Below are 19,521 nucleotides of genomic sequence, written 5' to 3'. Positions count from 1 at the left end.
TCATGGATCTAGGTTAATGCATGTTCGAGGTCTTCATTGGAGTCTCTTGATCTCGGTTGATAAGTATCGCTCATTAATTATAAATGTTTATTTTTGTCTAATAATCGATGTTGTGTTCAATATTTTGTTTTCATTATTGGTTTTGTAATCCAGGACATGTATGAATCTCATAATTTTTTTTATCTGATCTCGACGATATTCGATCCGTCTCAAGATTAAGTTGAGACTTTTAATATATATATATATATATATATATATATATATATATATATATATATATAATTCCTTCATAAAATTTCTTTGTATAAACAAAAAATAGTACATCATAATTCTTAATAATATAGAACTTTGACTTTTTTTTTATCTATAAGAAGTTCTTATATCGCAAAAAAGAGTATTCCGCGGGTTATTTGAACAACAAATAAATTTAAATAAACAACTTCTCATTTAGAATACTCAAAGATAAATTTAAAAATAGAGTTTTCAATATTTTACACATAGAATTTTCATATCACATCAACCAAGCCACACTCAAATAGAATACAAATAAAGACACATATAATAGAGAATTCTCACACAAAGTCACGCTAAATAGAGTATGTACTACAAACCAAAGCATAGTAAAACGAGTTCACACTTACTATTCGTAGCTAGAATTCACACAAAACCGTTCGTCTTTCCCTTCAAGTGGCGTACAATATTTTCGGGCCGGATCCGAACTCATTCTCCAGCTATTAAATTTGAATTAACAAAATATATCAACATTAACAATAATGAATAGCGTTGTTAATATTATTCATGTTACATAGTTCAAATTAACAATAATTCAGAAAAAACAAATTGCATAATTAACAATCATTCAAAATAAAGTTGCATATTTAACAATAAGGAATAACATCAACCGAGCAATCAATAATCAAGGAATTAATTAAATTGAGATCAAATTAATTACAAATTAAATCTAGATCAACATTAACAACAACATGCAATTACTTAAATAATATTTAAATCCGCATTAAAAAAATCAATTCAAATCAACAAAAATTAAAAAAAAATAAATGAACAAATAATTTCACAATTAAAATTCACAATTTCATTACCAAATCAACAAATCCATTAAAAAAACCAACTAAAAGAAATTCAAAACCTAGATGTGAAAACTTACTGCACGAGATCGGTGACATTCGGCGAGAGTTTTAACATCGAGACGGCGAAAAATGGAGGTTTCGCGCGAAAATCAGTGAGATCGTAGGAAATCTGGTGATGGACAAGACGAAATTCACATAAAGCTATCTCGTATGATTTTGGAAAAAAAAATGGCACGAATGGAAAATATATGTTTACTTTTGTACGTGATCGAGAAGAGAAATGGGGTGCAAGTAAACGTGGCTTACCGGGAGTTACCGCGCCTCCCGTCCCGCCCCCGCCCGGACTCCCGTTAATTCGCCGAACGGGAGTCCCGTCCCGTTATATAACGGGACGGAGGCGGTTAATGTCTAACGGGATCCGCGGATCCCGTTAGGCATTAAAAAAAAAATTGAAAAAAAGAATTTAAGAAATAAAATGAAAGGATTAAAATGAAAAGATTTTGAATAAGTGGGTAGAAATGAAAAATATGAATGTTGTTAAATAATTAAAAATGGGTAGAAAAAAACAATAAAGAAGAATGTGAAATTAAAAATGGGCCTCCTAAAAAACCTCACCAACCCCTAAAAAGGTGCGACGGCGAGGAAAAAGAGCACCCCTTTCCTCGTTAAATGCTTGAAAATGTATCCCGGACAAGGGCCGGGATATCCCTTTGTTATACACGATACTTTAACCATTTATGTTTACGTTTGCAAAATCAACTTCAAAATCGTCTAGAATATCGAAGCACATGAATGTTTCTTGTGCTCGATTTCGATGTTGAATCCAATCTTTTCCGCACGTCAATGCTTCGACCATCTCCGGTTTCAGGCTGCATCTTCTATCGTCGATGATCCGGCCCGCGCTGCTAAAAGCCGCCTCAGAGGACACAGTTGAAACTGGGATGGTGAGGATGTCTTGTGCCATAGATGACAAGATCGGAAACCTCCTCGCATTTTGCCTCCACCAAACCAAGAGGTCGATGGCTTCATCGTCCGACCTGACCCAATCGTTCCTATCGTACTCTTGGATCTCCGGATGGGACCGTGCGTCGGTTGCGCTTGACCTCGTCTGACTTGTCCCAGCTTCTTGTTGTTGAGGAGACAGGCTGTACGCGGGCGCGTTGACGAAGACATTCGTGTATTGGTGTCTTCTCGGATATTGCGTCTGTGATTGAGAAGGTTGCGCTCGGTATTGCGGTAGAAGTTTCGCCTCGTAAACCTTGAAAAGATAAAAAAAAGCTTGCACGATCCTCGGAAGATCAAGTGCAACGTAATCTTGGTCCACAAAATGGTTTCTTATGTATTTCAAAAAAAAATTTAAACCTCCAATTTTACATCGGACGTCTAGAATGGCTCCAAAATCGTATAGTAATTGAACCTTTCCAGCCCCCCAATATTTTAAAAACTTTGTTGTCATTGCTTGAATAGAATCTTGAAAAATAGTTTCGTTTTTATTTTTATCAAGATGCACAGCTATTGCGGTCATAGTATGAAGACCGAGAAAAGAAGTGGGAGTGTAAACAGCAGAAAGATAACAAATTTCTTTATAAAAAATGTCGAGAAAAGAAACAAATGATTCAGCCATCCTAATATCCAAATCAGATATAGCGTTTTCGCCATGTACGCTGTTAATGTAAGAAACAATAACATCGACGTAACGCTCGGATAAGAAGTTGGTCAGCATAAGAAAGGTTGAATTCCACCTAATTTTGTTATCTAGGTGAAAGGTGCGTTCTTGAAGGCCGTTTAGTCTAAGCCGTCTCTTAAGCTCATCTACTCTAGAGGTTGAATTATTTATCCAACTTATGTAATTCCTAATCTTGTTTATCGAAGGGTCATAACTAGCGGCTCCGGCTTGAACTATGAGGTTGATGATGTGGGTAGCACAACGTTGATGTATAAGGGTTTCGTCTGCGTTAAGTTTTTGGGTCAACTCCCTAATCATGGCGTTTTTGCTAGTGGCATTATCTAAGGTCACAGATATAACCCTATTGTTCAAACCTCACTCAGCTAAAACACTAACTATGATATCTAAGATGTTCTCACCAGTGTGAGAACCTTCTATCCTCCTAAACGCTATGATACGTTTGTTCAGGTTCCAATCGTCGTCTATGTTATGGACTACAACGCTCATAAAGTCCATCTTAGATTGACCGGTCCATATATCCGATGTTAAGGCTACGCTATATCTACCAGAGGATATTGAGTCTTTCATTTGTTCCTTTTCTCCTAAAAACCATTTTAGGATATCGGATCTCAAGGCTTTCATAGACATTATTTGTACGTTTAGAATAAAAGAACTAATGAATCTAACAAAGCCTTGAGATTCGATATGACTAAAAGATTGATCGGTTGATACAAAATATTCAACTAAATCACGTCTAAATCTTAAAGGATCGATGTTACTTACTTGGGTTGTAGAGGCTCCAGATTGTGTCCCCCCCTGGCAGTGTCTGTGATGACTCCACAATAGCGACGTCCCAACTCTAGTGTTATGAGCGCTAAAGATTTTGCCACAAACGTGACATTTTCCGGCTTTTTCACCGTTGGCAATCACCTCTTCAAAGAACGTCCAGACAACAGACTTCGCTCGACGTCGTGGTGCTTGTGCTTGTTGAGGTTGTTGTTGTTGTTGCGGTGGTTGTTGTTGTTGTTGAGGTGGTTGTTGTTGTTCTTGTTCTTCTCGGGCACGTCGTTGTCGTCTTTGTCGGGTATCCTCTTGTTGCTCACGTTGTCGAGGTCGTGGAACTTGAGTTCGAGGCTGAGGTGGTGGTGGTGGGACGTCTTCGTCTTCATCTTCCTCCTCCTCGTCATCTTGTTGTTCATTTGGATCTTGGGTTTCGTCGTCGTCTTCTTCTTCATTTGGATTTTGGGATTGACGATAATGTTGCTCGAACACTTGAAACTCTTGAAAAGCGACTTCGGATGGCGGTATTTGTGCTTGATATGCTTGCTCGGGATCCATTTGAGGATAATATGGCATTTGTGTGTTTGGAATTTCGGTGAATTCCGTATTGTGGAAAGTAGGAGCAACATAATTTGGATCGAAAGAGTATTCGGTGTTTGGGTCGGGGGCGTTTTGAGACAAATGCAACCAATTTTCTTCAAAACGGTGCATTCGTTCACCTCGGGAAGCTCTTCCCCTTCGACCTCCTCGGTTGTGGGATGATGATGCCATGAGAAAATGAAAGCTTTAGAGAGTAAAATTGAGAGAGTTTGAGAGAATTAGAGAAAGAGATTGAGAGAATTTGAGAGAGTTTGAGAGAGTTTGAGGGAAATGTGTGAAGAAAATGAATGAAATGGGGGGGGTATTTATAGATTTTAGAAATAAGTGGGAAAAAAATAAAAAATAAAAAAAAAATCCTCATTTCGCTCAAACAGCTCTATCAACGGATATATTCAAACGGCTCTATTTTTTCGGCCGTTGGATCTTTGATCCAACGGCCGAGATTAAAAAAAATAAAATAAAAAATATTCAACGGCGCTAACGGGATCCGCGGATCCCGTTAGCTACAGTAACGGGACGGGACTCCCGTCCGTTAGGCTTAACGGGACCTCCCGTCCCGTTACCTATATTACCGGTAGCGGGGATTCCGTCCCGTCCCGCTACCGGTAAGCCACGTTTAGGTGCAAGTAATCACGCGAAAATTCGCTAAAAATGATACTAATCACAAATTATTCTCATACCATCTCGTGTCCACGCGAAAAGTGAGATTTCGTGCGAGGTTTCAGAATTTTCAAGTTTGACTTGTATGAAAATACATTAAAATTTTAAACTAAAAGAAAGGATAGTTTAGTAAAATTATTGTAGAAGTACCAGCTCCTCATACCCATTCAAAAAGCTCACTCACACATACTTATATGTATATATAACAAAAATAGAACCAATTACAAAAATAATCAGAAGAGTCAGACCACTTTCAAAATACCAATCCCAATTTGAAAGAATCATTTTATATACTTTATTTATATTTTCATTCTCTACTACTAATACTAAACTCAAATCTGTACTTCAACATAAACGTTTCACGATTGATTCACACCCGCAAGAAAAAAAATAAAAAAGCAAACGCACTTGCTCTCCCATTTCTCTTCAACAACCGAAATTCTCTGTATTTCTTCACCATTTCAACCCATTTCCGAGCTTTTGTGTGTCGTGGATTCCCCTACAGCTATCGATTTCTCAAATGTGTGCCTGTGGGCGGATTTGAATCGTCTCCGAGAGCTTGAAGATCTGTTCAATAATGGTGGCTGAGCTTTGGATTGTGAAGATGGGAAGTCAAGTCAGCACCAATCTCAAGCAAGCTCTTCTTCACCACCAGCCTTCAAAGAAGCCCGGCACCAAAAGCCCTAAATCCCACGCCGACGACATTGAAGCAAAGAACCGGAGAATCGGAATCCTCTCGTTCGAGGTCGCAAATGTGATGTCGAAAACAATCTACCTCCACAAATCCCTAACCGACTCCGAGATCTCCAAGCTCAGGTCCGAGATCTCGTCCTCCGAGGGAGTCCAAAGCCTAGTCTCGACGGACCAGGACTACCTCCTCGAGCTAGTCATGGCGGAGAAGCTCGACGATCTGAACAGAGTCGCCGCCGTGGTCGCTCGCCTCGGGAAGAAGTGCTCGGAGCCGGCTCTCCAGGGCTTCGAACACGTCTACGGCGACATCCTCAACGGCGTGATCGAGGTCACGGAGCTAGGGTTTCTCGTCAAGGACATGGACGCCATGGTTAAAAAGCTCGAGAGGTACGTGAACGCGACCTCGAATCTCTACGGAGAAATGGAGGTCCTGAACGAGCTGGAACAGGCCACGAAGAAGTTCCAGAACAACCAGCACGAGGAGAGCAAGAGAGCTTTCGAGCAGAAGCTCTCATGGCAGAGCCAAGACGTGAGACACCTCAGGGAAATCTCTCTCTGGAACCAGACCTACGACAAGGTCGTCGAGCTATTGGCTAGAACCGTCTGCACCGTCTACGCCCGGATCCGCGCTGTCTTCGCCAATCCCGACCCGCCACCTGGACCAACGGCAACAAAGGAAGAGTCTTTACCTCTGAAGAGGTCTCTGAGCGAGAAGAGAAGGCTGTTCCGGCCAGAAGATCTCGTCTTTCCGTGCGGGACAGTCCCGGGGAGAGTCTTCATGGAGTGCCTGAGCCTCTCCACCTCCGTCGCCGACGACCACGACGACGATCGGAGCAGCCAGGTCACCATCATCAGCGGGCCTCGAAACAAGAAAGCCCTAAAAGCCTCGACAGTTGGCGGGTCGGCTTTGGCTTTGCACTACGCGAACGTGATCATCGTGATCGAGAAGCTTCTTCGGTACCCACACTTGGTGGGAGAGGAGGCCCGGGACGAGCTCTACCGGATGCTTCCGGAGAGCGTGAGGGCGGCGGTGCGGGCGGGGCTGCGATCCTCCGCGGAGAGCCTCGCGATCTACGACGGGCCCGTGGCCCACGACTGGAGGGAGAGGCTGGGCTCGCTGCTGGGCTGGCTGGGCCCGATGGCGCACGACACGATGAGGTGGCACAGCGAGCGCAACTACGAGCAGAGCCGGAGAGAGAAGCGCAGCAACGTGCTCTTGCTTCAGACGCTTCATTTCGCTGACCGGGCAAAGACCGAGGCCTCGATTTGCCAGCTCTTGCTGGGCCTCAATTACATCTGCCGCTACGAGCGCCAGCAAAACGCGCTGCTCGACTGTGCCGCGAGCTTCGACTTCGAGGACTGCGTCGAGTGGCAATTGCAATGCAGAGCTGCTTCTTATGTTGATTGATTCATTGGTCCATTTTTAGATGTTATGTACGACAATCTGTGAATATTTTGAGCCTGTGATTTCAAGTTTAGAAATCAATGTATACAACAAGTTCTCTCGTGTATAGCTTCTAGTTTATTATTGTAGCCCAGAGCGTGTTTTCATGTATAATTTTACAACACCACAAAAACTCTTAGTCTTGTCATATTGGAGATTGACTTTTGTGCATCGCTAGAGTTTGAGAGACATCTGCAGCAAAATCAAGATGAACGTAAGAGTAAAAGCGATTGGTATATTTCTGTCTCGGAGTACGAGACTTCGATTTCCAAATTTCCAGGGAATGAACAGAGCTGATAAATTGGAAATGTCAAATGTTTTATGTTGTTTGCATGACAGTGTATATAGCTCCTGTCCAGGAGCAACATATTTTCAATCTCCAGAGAGAATGGTAGTGAGCTTTAAAAAGTCTGATATCCTTTTCATGTACTTCTAAAATTAAGTCAATGACGTTAAAAAAAACAGATGCGGATTTTAATTATTACGCATGGTGAACTTTGTATTATTACTTATTAGTTCGTGGTCTGATGCGTGATTTACGCTTTTATTTATTTACATAATGCCCTTCGGACACTGCCATCAATTTTGCAACACAACACAGCCCAGCATTAAAAAAAAAAAAAAAAAAAAAAAAAAGCAGAAACAAAACTAGCGCAGCACAGCACAACACGGCATAGTTAGTCAATAATTGAGCACTATGTATATATTGGGTCAACATTTTACCTGGCTACAATGAGCTTTCTTAATATAGGTGAGAACTGTTTGTTTGTAGCCCTAGAGCATAACATGTTTGTGTGTCCAAATCTTAATCATACTACGCTTTTTACCAAGAAATATCAAAATTATTGATTAGGCAAACATACCATTCCAATTATTATTTTTTATTTTCTATGGAAAAAACTTCCGAGAAACTAATGCTTAATGTATTAGACGTACAATATATTCTGAGGCACTTGATTGGTTGGTCGGAATGGAAACTCAAAAATCTCCAAAATTTTAATGATGTGTTATAGATTTGGTTGGTGTAAATGAAAGCCATGAAAGATATTAAGACACCTTGAGGCACAAACAACCGACGTTAATTAGCGAGTAGTTTTTTGGGGGACATAAATTACATCTATCACTCTGCAGATTTAGAGCCTACAAAACAAATCACAAAAATAATACGGCTTATTAAGCTATATAGCCATATATGCTATAGTGTTTTGTAATATAACCCACGTTTTGTTAATATCCTGTAAATAGTCAGAGCACCTTATTTACGGGATAAAAAAAAGACTCTTATAATCCAGTCAATTTCCGCCCATTATTTTCAGCTCATTAATTAAAAAGGAAATCAAATTTTCGGCCATACCTGCAATCTGCTGGAAATTCTCAAATTCTCACGTTTGATACTTCCTAAATCGGTTTCAATATTTGATTCAAATTTTAAAAAAATAACTGCCTAATTTGAAACACTTGACCGAAATTAATAAAGGGCAAACATGTAAAAAAAAATAAGTAGTTAATAGGATGCCACCTATACAACTTGGCTATTTACAAAGAATTTACAAAATGTTGGCTAATTTACAATTCCTACAATTTAGGTGGCTTACATAGCTAATTTTTTGAAATAATATCTTATAAATGGTCATGGATACTTAGGATAGTCGAGTTCTGTACATTTCAATAAAGTTTGGTATAATGTAGTTTTCTGAATCCACATTTGGAAAATGTGTAGCGAAGAGTGGATAGCCTTAAATGATATGCAAGAGTTGAACGAGAAACCTAAATTAGGGGGTTATTATACAAAAAAAAAAAGTTCAGAGGTACTAATTTGAAAATTCTTAAGATAAATAAATAAAAGCTAGCAAAAGCGTAAGCAAATATATTTTGAGGGGGGGCTATAGCCCCTCTAGACACACAATAGCTCTGTCCACAATAGTATGTGTCCAGTTAATTGTTGTTTTTCAAGTAACGATGTTTAAGAATACTCGAACGCACTGTTAGTCCATCTAATCAGTCACAGATGCGCTCAAGATTAGCACCTTGTGTTATCAGCCCGACCCCGATCGCGACCAATCGAAGGCAAAGCAGCGATCAGACTTGCCCCGGCCATTGATCGGCCCGTGGGCCAGCTCGGCCAAGGGCCGGCCCAATAGCCTCGGCCCAAGACCGAGCTCGGCTATCCACGACCATCAGCCCGATGGCCTCGGCCTCATGAGCTCGACCTTCGCTCGGCCTTGTGAGCTCGATCTCTTCTCGGCCTCATAAACTCGACCTCGGCCTCACGAGCTCGACCTCGGCCTCACGAGCTCGACCTCGGCCTCACGAGCTCGGCTATCCTCGGCAATCCTATGCTATCCTCGGCCGAGCCTATGCTATCCTCGGCCAATGGCCGAACCTATGTTATCCTCGGCCAATGGCCGAGCCTACGCTATCCTCGGCCAATGGCCAAACCTATGCTATCCTCGGCCATCCTATGCTATCCTCGGCTGAGCCTATGCTATCCTCGGCCATCCTATGCTATCCTCGGCCAATGGCCAAACCTATGTTATCCTCGGCCAATGGCCGAGCCTACGCTATCCTCGGCCATCCTATGCTATCCTCGGCCGAGCCTATGCTATCCTCGGCCAATGGCCGAACCTATGTTATCCTCGGCCAAGGGGCCCACCAATGACCCCTTGGTCGCCTATAAATACAAGAGGCCCACCCTCTTCAAAATGTAATCGATTCTTGAGTACTGAAACGCTGCCGAACTCACCTCTCGCTCGTTTCTCTCAAGTCTCGGCCTCTAAACACCTAAACCCTCTATTCTCCACCTCAATCCCGCTAATGTTGAGCGTCGGAGAGGTAAACAGAGGCACCCCCTCTGTTTCCCCTTTGTAGTTCACACGTCTTTTCTTGCCTTTCAGGTGCCCGAACAAGATAAACACCATTGACAGCTAAGGGAAGACTTGGGATACCAGGTCCGACACGCTCGAGCCCGAACGCGACCACTTGGTCTGGCCTTGGGTCGAACCGTTCGGGGCTCCTAAATCGTTGTCCGAAAACGAGCGACAACATTTCGGCCGACAACATCTGGAAAAAAATTGTCTGCCGCTTCGGGATCCCCGCGTCGATTGTGACCGATAACGGAAAGCAATTTGACAACGCGCGCCTCCGAGAAATATGCGAACAGTTGGGCATTAGCAAGACTTTCTCTTCCCCCCGCCATCCTCAAGCCAACGGCCAGGTAGAGGCGGTCAACAAAACGATCAAGGAGAATCTGAAGAAGAAGCTGGAGGAGAAAAAGGGGGCTTGGGCCGACGAGCTTCCCATGGTCCTATGGGCATACCGAACCACCGCGCGAAACGCGACCGGCGAAACCCCTTTCGCTCTCACGTTCGGCGTCGAGGCCGTGGTGCCCGTCGAGACCGAGTTGACAACCCTGCGCATCGAGGAATACGAAGAAGCCGCCAACAACGACGCAATCAGGCTCGAGCTGGACCTCATAGATGAGAAGAGGGCGGACGCGCTCACCCGCCTTGCTGCACAAAAGAGGAAGGTCGAAAAATACTACAACTCCAAGATCAAACTGCGACAGTTCGCCGACGGAAGCCTCATCCTCAGAAGGGCGTTCCAAAACACCAAAGTGCAAGGGGCGGGAGTCTTGGGCCCCACCTGGGAAGGTCCGTACCGCGTGCGCCGAGCCATCCACAACGGCACGTACGAGCTCGAGAACCTGGAAGGACTCGTATTCACGCACCCTTGGAACGCGGAGCACCTTCGGCGATACTACCAATAGATGCCCGTTCCCGCTTACTCTATGTTTTGTTATGTCATTTCATTCTCGATTTTGCAATGACAATTTTGAATTTCAAGTATGGCCAAACGGCCTGGGAATGTAATTTTCTATTTCAACATTGTAATCGAATTACATTTCGCTTCGAAACCTTTACCTTATTTTGTAACAATTTCTCGTCTTCTCTGCGAGTACCCGAGAAACTCAGGGGGCTAACGGATTGTTGGGACTTTGACCTCGTCTAGTCGAGCTCGTCACTTCGAGCTCGCCACTTCGAGCTGTCGAGCTCGTCACTTCGTCTAGTCGAGCCCGTCACTTCGAGCTCGCCACTTCGGGCTGTCGAGCTCATCACTTCGTCTAGTCGAGCTCGTCACTTCGAGCTGGTCACTTCGTCTAGTCGAGTTGGTCACTTCGTCTAGTCGAACTCGTCACGTCGTCTAGTCGAGCTCGTCGCCTCGTCTAGTCGAGCTCGCACAATGACACGTTTTACGCGCCGAAAAGTAGCTAAAGGTTAACGAGTCGGATCCGCGCACCGGACCTCCGACCCCCGCGCGACGCTCTCGCACAATTCCACGCCCCGCACACCGATAGGCAACGGGGCGTCGGTAGATCGCGTCCGCGCACCGGACCATCGATCTCAGCAGTCAAAACCCAAAATGTGACGCACGTACCGACAAGTACCACGCTCACTGGGAACTGCAAGCTCGTCCCGATACGCACGCCGCTAGGTAGCGTACTCGCCGGAAGATGAGCGCGACGGCCACCCAGCTCGCACACGCCGATAGGCAACGAGTCACGAATGGATGGCCGAAGGTCGCACCCGCCGGGCGAATCTGGTCTAGCCAGCGTCCGCGGGAAGCTTCGCCGCCAAGTGCGGCAGTAAGCCGTGCAAACCGGTTGCGCTAGGTAAGGCAAGCCGGGCTCGTGAGACACGCACCGATCACATCGCGCGAATCGATTACGCTAAGCATAGCAAGTCGAGAAAATAAGACGCATAACAGACGAAAAAGCTTTAACTAAAGCAAACAATGTTGTACGAGCAATCCAACAAGAAAATTATGAGAGTACGGCAAACTTCTAACGGAAGAAAGACATAACAAAATTTCGGAAGAAAGCATGACGCAAGCGCTAAACAAGTGCGCGGAAAACCGAATAAAACTCGACTACTCCGAGCCGAAGTCGATCTGCTCTTCGTCATCCTCGGGGCAGGGGGCGCCAAACCCGCCGATGGCTTCTCCGTCAAGTTGACGGTTCGTCGACTGGGCGGCTTCCACGGGGGCTAGGGGGCGCAGGTCGTCCTCAGGCGGCTCGTCGTCCAGAGGAGGAAACATGACGTCGAAGAAGGAAAACGTGGTCCCGCGAGACACGTTCTCCTCGCGGTCGCATCTCGGACCCGTTTGGCTGCCTCATAACGGGCCGCCTCCAGCGCAAGGTCCCAGTCATCCTCCAAGTCCGTCTTGGATTGCACGGTGTCGTCTTTCTCCTCGGCAAGGATCTGAACCTCCGCCCGCAAAGTATCCCTCTCCCTCTCGGCCTTGACCCGAGAAATCTCGCTCACTGACAGCCGAGCGGAGACGATGCTCAGCTCCTCGTCCCGGCTCGAGAGCGCCGCCTAAAGCTTCTTCGTCTCCCCTAAGAAGGTGTCGCCGCCTGCTCCGCCTTCTCCCGAGACGCCTGCCCGGCCGTGCGAAGCAATTTCTCGGTCGCCGACTCCTTGCGAGCTCGCTTCAGCTCCTCCTCGAGTGCTTGAAATTCTCGAGCGGTGCGGGCTCCCGCTAGGGCGTCAGCGTGGGCGGCCGCCGTGCTCTCCTTGTCCTTCTCCATGATCTGCATGCGCCGCAGCAGGTCCCGGAGAATGCGGCCGCTTCGCTCTTGACTTGCGAGCATCTGCAGAGACAAGTGATATACGTATAGTCGAAATAAGCATAATGGTTACGCACGAGACAAGCAGGCGAAACGTACCTTTCGGGCATCGCCGATCCCGTTTTGGAAATGTTCCAGATCGCTTGTCGTCAGCAAACCTTTGAAGTCCCGCAGAGAGGTCCCAAGAATTCCTCGGGAGCACTGATCCCTCAGCTCCGCCACCTCCGCCGGGAGCATCGAATCCATGCTATCCGGCACCGTCGATGTGTGGGCGCGCTTGTGGCCAGAGGGTGGTCCGAAGGAAGTCGACGACGATGAACGCTTGTTAGAAGAGATCGCCTCGTTCCCCGCCCGCGGTGGCGACCCTCGGTGGCGAACCTCAGCTCGGGGGCAAGCCGCGGTCGTAGCTTCAGCGGTAGGTGCCACTCTTGGCACGTGTGTGCGCGGCCGATGTCGTCTGGGCATGGTATCTGAGAGAGAGAGAGAGAGAGACGACGATAAGTTAGAACACACACGACAAGCGTAATACAACAAAAAGCGCGATAACGCGAGAGCGTGTGAACGGCTAGTAACCCCCGCGTCGGGGGGAGGGGCGGACGAGCCCCCCGCCTCTGATACAGGATCCTCCGTAACCTCCATGCCAAGACCAAGACACGGAGGAGCGTTGTCATAAGGCACGAACCACCCGGTCCTCGCCATTAGGTCCGGGGACTCAAACAGTGACCCCTGCCGCCTCGAATCCGGGATCGCTTTGATCGCGGATACGAGTTCGGAATCTTCTGCATCCCCGACGGAGGGAAAGTCAACCGCGGGCCCAAACATTAAGGGCGCCGCCCCGAAGGTCGACTCGGAAACCCACACCCAAGGGTACCGATGCTTCGAGGTAACCTTGGTAACGATGGAGATGCGCTTCCGAGGGCACGCGCAGTAGAAGCCCGGTTTCCCCGGGACCCCACGGACGACCACGAGATCCTGGATATCGTCTGCGGTGACTGCCCGTTTCTTTGCTTGATAGAGCATCATATGGCACGCGGCGATTGCTCGGTAGAAGGACGGAGACATCTGCGACGCATGCAGCCCCAACCGAATCAATAGCTCTTGGATCACCGATTGAAAGGGTAACCGTAGCCCTCCGCGAAGACTCGCCTCGTGAATGGCCGCATGTCCCTTCGGAGGGCGAGTCGGGCGATCGTCGGGCAACGGCCTCAGTATCGACACCGAATCCGGGATGCAGTAACGTTTCCTCAAACTCATAAAACTGACGATCGAGAGTGAGCTCGGGACATCAACGTCCGAGCAGTCCAGGTCATCACGGATTGCAGACCCCTCACGGCGGCCGCACGAGCCAGCCGGCCTTGTCTTCCCCTTCTCCGGCCCGACAGGGGGCCCACCGTCGGCGCCCGGCCCGGCCGGAGAGTCCCCTCGCGCGCCCAGATCACCCAGGCTCTTTGGGCTCTCGCCCGGCCCGGCAGCATGGCCCGGCTCGCCAAATGGGACGCCACCGACCCCTAGGGCTAGGGCAACCAGCGCCTCGGCCGCCGCCCCCTGGCCGGGGCTGTCCGGCCGGCGCTCCTCGTCTCTGGCGCCGGCGCTACCGCCAACGACGCCGCCCGCCTCTGGCGGCCCTCCATCGGCGCCCCCCGCCTCCGATCGACCTCCACCGGCGCATCCCTCCTCGGGGGAGGCCGGGCCCAGAGTACCCGGGCCTCCCTCGCCGCCGCCCGCTTGCCTGGCAGTCCCGACATCGCCACCCGGGACCGGCGCGACTCTCCCTGGTCCCGGCTCGGCCGACGCGACTCCTTCCAGGGCGGGCGCTCCACCAGCGCGGCTTGGGCCTCTCCCGGCAACGCCTCCCGCACAGAAAAGGGCGACGGGGGTCGGCCCACCTTCGCACGGACTCACCTCGGCGGGCGCACCTTCCCCCGGGCCGCGCGCATCCCCGACAACGTCGGGGTCCCCTCTGGTGACGTCTCCGGTGCGCGTACCCTCCTCCACGCTTCGACCGAGCGAAAATCACCTCCAGCCATCTCAACCGACCTGTTGCCCAAAGGCGATGATGGGGGCGCTGCGTTTTGGGTAGCCACATGGGATGAGAAGTGCGCCCAAAAGTCGTCTAGGTTTACATCTTGATTCCCGAGCAGAGGGAAGAGGTCATCTTCGACGGACCCACATCCCGACAGGTGGTTGGTAGGGTCCATTGGCACGTGTAGCGAGGCAAGACGAAAAGTGACCAGAGAAAGAAAAAATATATAGTAAAAAAGGCTCGAGTCAAACTTTTTCGCGATGGGTCGCTCCGTTGGGCCGACGATGACGAGAATCTTGAGTTTACCGCACGAGCTTCACTCGACGATAAACTCGGGGGGCTAATGTTATCGGCCCGACCTCGATCGCGACCAATCGAAGGCAAAGCAGCGATCAGACTTGCCCCGGCCATTGATCGGCCCGTGGGCCGGCTTGGCCAAGGGCCGGCCCAATAGCCTCGGCCCAAGACCGAGCTCGGCTATCCACGGCCATCAGCCCGATGGCCTCGGCCTCATGAGCTCGACCTCCGCTCGGCCTTGTGAGCTCGATCTCTTCTCGGCCTCATAAACTCGACCTCGGCCTCATAAACTCGACCTCGGCCTCACGAGCTCAACCTCGGCCTCGGCAATCCTATGCTATCCTCGGCCGAGCCTATGCTATCCTCGGCCAATGGCCGAACCTATGTTATCCTCGGCCAATGGCCGAGCCTACGCTATCCACGGCCAATGGCCGAACCTATGCTATCCTCAGCCATCCTATGCTATCCTCGGCCGAGCCTATGCTATCCTCGGTCATCCTATGCTATCCTCGGCCGAGCCTATGCTATCCTCGGCCAATGGCCGAACCTATGTTATCCTCGGCCAATGGCCGAGCCTACGCTATCCTCGGCCAATGGCCGAACCTATGCTATCCTCGGCCATCCTATGCTATCCTCGGCCGAGCCTATGCTATCCTCGGCCGAGCCTATGCTATCCTCGGCCAATGGCCGAACCTATGTTATCCTCGGCCGATGGCCGAGCCTATGTTATCCTCGGCCAAGGGGCCCACCAATGACCCCTTGGTCGCCTATAAATACAAGAGGCCCACCCTCTTCAAAAGGTAATCGATTCTTGAGTACTGAAACGCTGCCGAACTCACCTCTCGCTCGTTTCTCTCAAGTCTCGGCCTCTAAACACCTAAACCCTCTATTCTCCACCTCAATCCCGCTAATGTTGAGCGTCGGAGAGGTAAACAGAGGCACCCCCTCTGTTTCCCCTTTGTAGTTCACACGTCTTTTCTTGCCTTTCAGGTGCCCGAACAAGATAAACACCATTGACAGCTAAGGGAAGACTTGGGATACCAGGTCCGACACGCTCGAGCCCAAACGCGACCACTTGGTCTGGCCTTGGGTCGAACCGTTCGGGGCTCCTAAATCGTTGTCCGAAAACGAGCGACAACACCTTGTTTGGTATGAAGGATTTTGGAGGGATGGATTAGGATAAATGGATTTGAGAGGATGAATTGTATTTATTTGTTATTTGGTATTAAAGTGGGAAATATCGTGAGGTATGGAGGGATGGATTTATATCCATGGGACCCACCAAAAATGCTCCCCTCCCATTTTGCACGGATTGAAGAAATGAGAACAACAAATTTTTTATAAAATTACAAAATTAACCTTCACTTATAATATCTATATAATATATTAGAGTAAAAATGACTCTTTGACTTCCATAACTTCATCTTCTACATCTTATTTGCTTAGTAAGTTTCTCCACCATTGACAACTTGAGTTCACAAGTAAGTTTTTTTATTTAAATATTTTCACTAATATAATTTAACTATCTAATGCTTAGTAAAATTTTTGTATGTTTCTAGAATCAAGGTCTTGAGCTTCTTCAAATCTCTTCATAATATATTGCTTCATTGGTATGTATTTTATCTCTTTTGATTTCCTCTTTTTTATATATATGAAATTTATGTGCATTCTAGTCTTTTTTTTTTTTTTTGATGTTGCTTATTAAGTACATTTATTTCCATTTTCATTGTGTGGTTATTTTCTTTCATCACCAATTTATGACTAGCTTTTCTTTTGTCATGATCAAATAATTGTTTACTCGAACAAAAGTTTGAATATTTTTATCACTTTGCATATCGATTTATTTTTCTTTGTTTGAGTTTTCTGTATTTGGTAATACAACTTATTTGCGTTATGGTTAAAAATTATTTTTTCTACTTAGATGGATGAACAAGAAAACTCAACAAATGATTGGGAGATAAGTTCAAGAGATGAGAATTAGGAGAGAATGTCATTGTAACATTCCAAGAAAATATTAGAATGTTCAAGAATGAATGGGAAAGACAAAGACGCATAGCTACTATCCAACTCGTGTGCTACATAGTGGAGATGATTTGCATGATGGAATTGTTTTATTGCTCCAATTACGTAGATCCGGGCTTACGTAGTAGTAGTGTCGATAGTGAAGCAATTAGGAATCAACTTATAAACCGTATGAGTGTTGACGAGAAATGTCGTGATGTCATACGAATGAGTCCCTTTGCATTTGTTAAGTTGTGTGATCTACTTCGGAAATCGGGTCGCCTCAAGGATAACAAAAACTCAATAATAGAGGAACAAGTGGCTAAGTTCCTCTATGTAATATCACATTGTGCTAAAAATCGTCTTATATCATTTTTCTTTCGTCGGAGTGGTGAGACAATAAGTAGACATTTTCACGAAGTGTTAAGAGCAATAATATCATTAGAAGACACTTTTTTGAGGCAACCCGATGGAGAAAAAATACCCGATGAGATACTCAACAACTTCAGATTCTACCCTTATTTTAAGGTATTCATTACCACTAATATAATTCATATAATTGACTTGATAGGAATATTTAGTTAGAAATTGAAGTATAAGTTAATTTCAGGATTGTGTTGGAGCAATTGATGGAACTCATGTCCGAGTGAAAGTGTCTCAAAATGAGGCTTCACGATATCGAGGAAGAAAAGAATATCATACACAAAATATAATGGCCGCATGTGGATTTGATATGAAATTTACTTATGTTTTGCCCGGATGGGAAGGAACGGCTTCGGATTCAAGGATTATCAAAGATGCTTTAGTAAGGGAATATAAACTAATGATTCCTAAAGGTAGACAAGTAGAATATTTTCATATATATAAATATAATTTTATGCTAACATAACTAAGTAAACACAAAATTCTTTTGTATATGAAAATATTATTTAGTTGATGCGGGCTATTTGTTACGAAGCGGGCTTATCACCCCATATAGAGGAGTGCGCTATCATTTGAAAGAGTACTCACAACGTGGTCCGGAAAATCTAGAAGAGTTATTTAATCTTCGACACGCGTCATTACACAATGTCATAGAGAGAGCCTTTGGTGTGTTAAAAAAACGGTTTACAATCATATCGAGTGGTACCGAGCCTCAATATCCTATCAAGACACTCACAGAAATTGTATTAGCTTGTTTTATTTTGCATAACTATCTAATGGGCGTGGATCCGAATGATGAATTACTTAGACAAGTAGATCGAGAACTTATGGACCAAGAACCGGAAGTAGAAGAGTTTAATAACATAACAAATGATGGAGAAGATGCTAGCAGAAAATGAGCCGTCTTGAGGGATATTATAGCACAAGTCATGTGGCATGACTACTTAATGAATAGGGAATAATTTTTATTTTGTTTTATGCTATGTGAAGTATTTTCCTACTTGTATGTTTGTACTTTTGTGGTAGTGACTACTATGATACTCTTATGATATATAATGAGACTTATGATTATTTTTGTTATAATATCATCTTTATAATTTATATTCATGCAGTTATTCGAATATATAATCAATATGACGAAAAAAGGAAAGAGTGCACTTGAGGTTGAACAAACAAAGAGAGAGAGATAGTGAAATGGACAGAACAAATGGATGTTGTACTTATCGATGCTTTCTTGGAGCAACATGTTAATGGAAATAGGGTTGATGGAACTTTTACAATAAGTGCATATAATAATGTTCTCAAAATATGTCAAGACGAGTTGAAATATCCATTTGATAAAGACCACCTCAAAAATAGAATCAAAACATTGAAAAGTAATTTCAATGGAATTCATGATCTTTTCAAAGGATTAAGTGGCTTTACTTGGAACCTAACGACAAATTTATTTGAGGCCGAACCCGAAGTTTGGAACGCTCTTATAGAGGTAATCGTAGATTATTAATATTTTCAAATGGTCTTGCATTTTTATCACTATTATTATTGTTATTATCTTCTTTTTTATTTATTTTATTGTCATGTTGTTGTGAATATGTGTAGAAACATCCTAAACCAAACAAGTGGAGATATAGTGCAACTCAAAATTATGATAAATTATTTGAGTTATTTGCCAAAGATAGAGCGACCGGGGAACATGCAATAAGTGCAAAAGAGAAGGCTAAGAAATGACGAGATGAAGTTGAAGAAAATGAATTTGTTGATCTTGAGGTTGACGAGACTACCCAAACTAACATCGCCCAACAAAAGACTTCACAACAACCCTCCCAAACTCCAAACTCATCTAGAGGTACAAAAAGAAAATTAACTATGATGGATTCGTTTGATAAACATATGGAAGCTATGCAATCAAGCATAAGAGGCATTGTTGATGTAATGAAAGAAGTTTATGCCGAACTATTGAAGATTGATGTTCCGGATCATATTCAACTTGATGCTTTTCTATTGTTAATCAAGGACTCCTCTAAAGTCCGAGCTTTCTTGGCCGTCCCAAGCGAGCGTCGTCTTGAACTTCTTCAAAAGATGATGCCTTCAAGCAACAAGGAGTGAAACTTTGTGCTTATGTGATTCTAGAACATCATATAACACTTTTTTGTAAACAAATTATTAGTAATTGCCTATTTTGCTCTAGTCCATAAATTTATTTTGCTTGTTAAGACGAGATAT

The 19,521-nt window shown here is 45.6% G+C and overlaps 2 protein-coding genes across 2 annotated transcripts; both read left to right on the top strand.

The window, feature by feature from the left end:
• Positions 1-4,983: 4,983 nt before the first annotated feature.
• Positions 4,984-7,020, top strand: LOC149393368 (plant/protein (DUF668)). The gene has a single exon (XM_089617777.1). It carries the CDS (start codon positions 5,372-5,374, stop codon positions 6,890-6,892), a length of 1,521 nt encoding a protein of 506 aa, XP_089473903.1. The 5' UTR covers positions 4,984-5,371; the 3' UTR covers positions 6,893-7,020.
• An 11,485-nt stretch (positions 7,021-18,505) lies between these two features.
• LOC149393367 (L10-interacting MYB domain-containing protein-like) lies at positions 18,506-19,026 on the top strand. The gene is made up of 2 exons (XM_089618002.1): positions 18,506-18,784; positions 18,898-19,026. The coding sequence occupies exons 1-2, from the start codon at positions 18,506-18,508 to the stop codon at positions 19,024-19,026; spliced, it is 408 nt and encodes a 135-aa protein (XP_089474128.1).
• The last annotated feature ends 495 nt before the right edge of the window (positions 19,027-19,521 follow it).

The sequence above is a fragment of the Urtica dioica genome, chromosome 6 (assembly GCF_054948205.1).
Source record: "Urtica dioica subsp. dioica isolate 48M chromosome 6, U.dioica_male_clone48M_v1_H2, whole genome shotgun sequence".
Taxonomy (NCBI): domain Eukaryota; kingdom Viridiplantae; phylum Streptophyta; class Magnoliopsida; order Rosales; family Urticaceae; genus Urtica; species Urtica dioica.
This window is presented reverse-complemented; position numbering and strand designations above follow the sequence as displayed.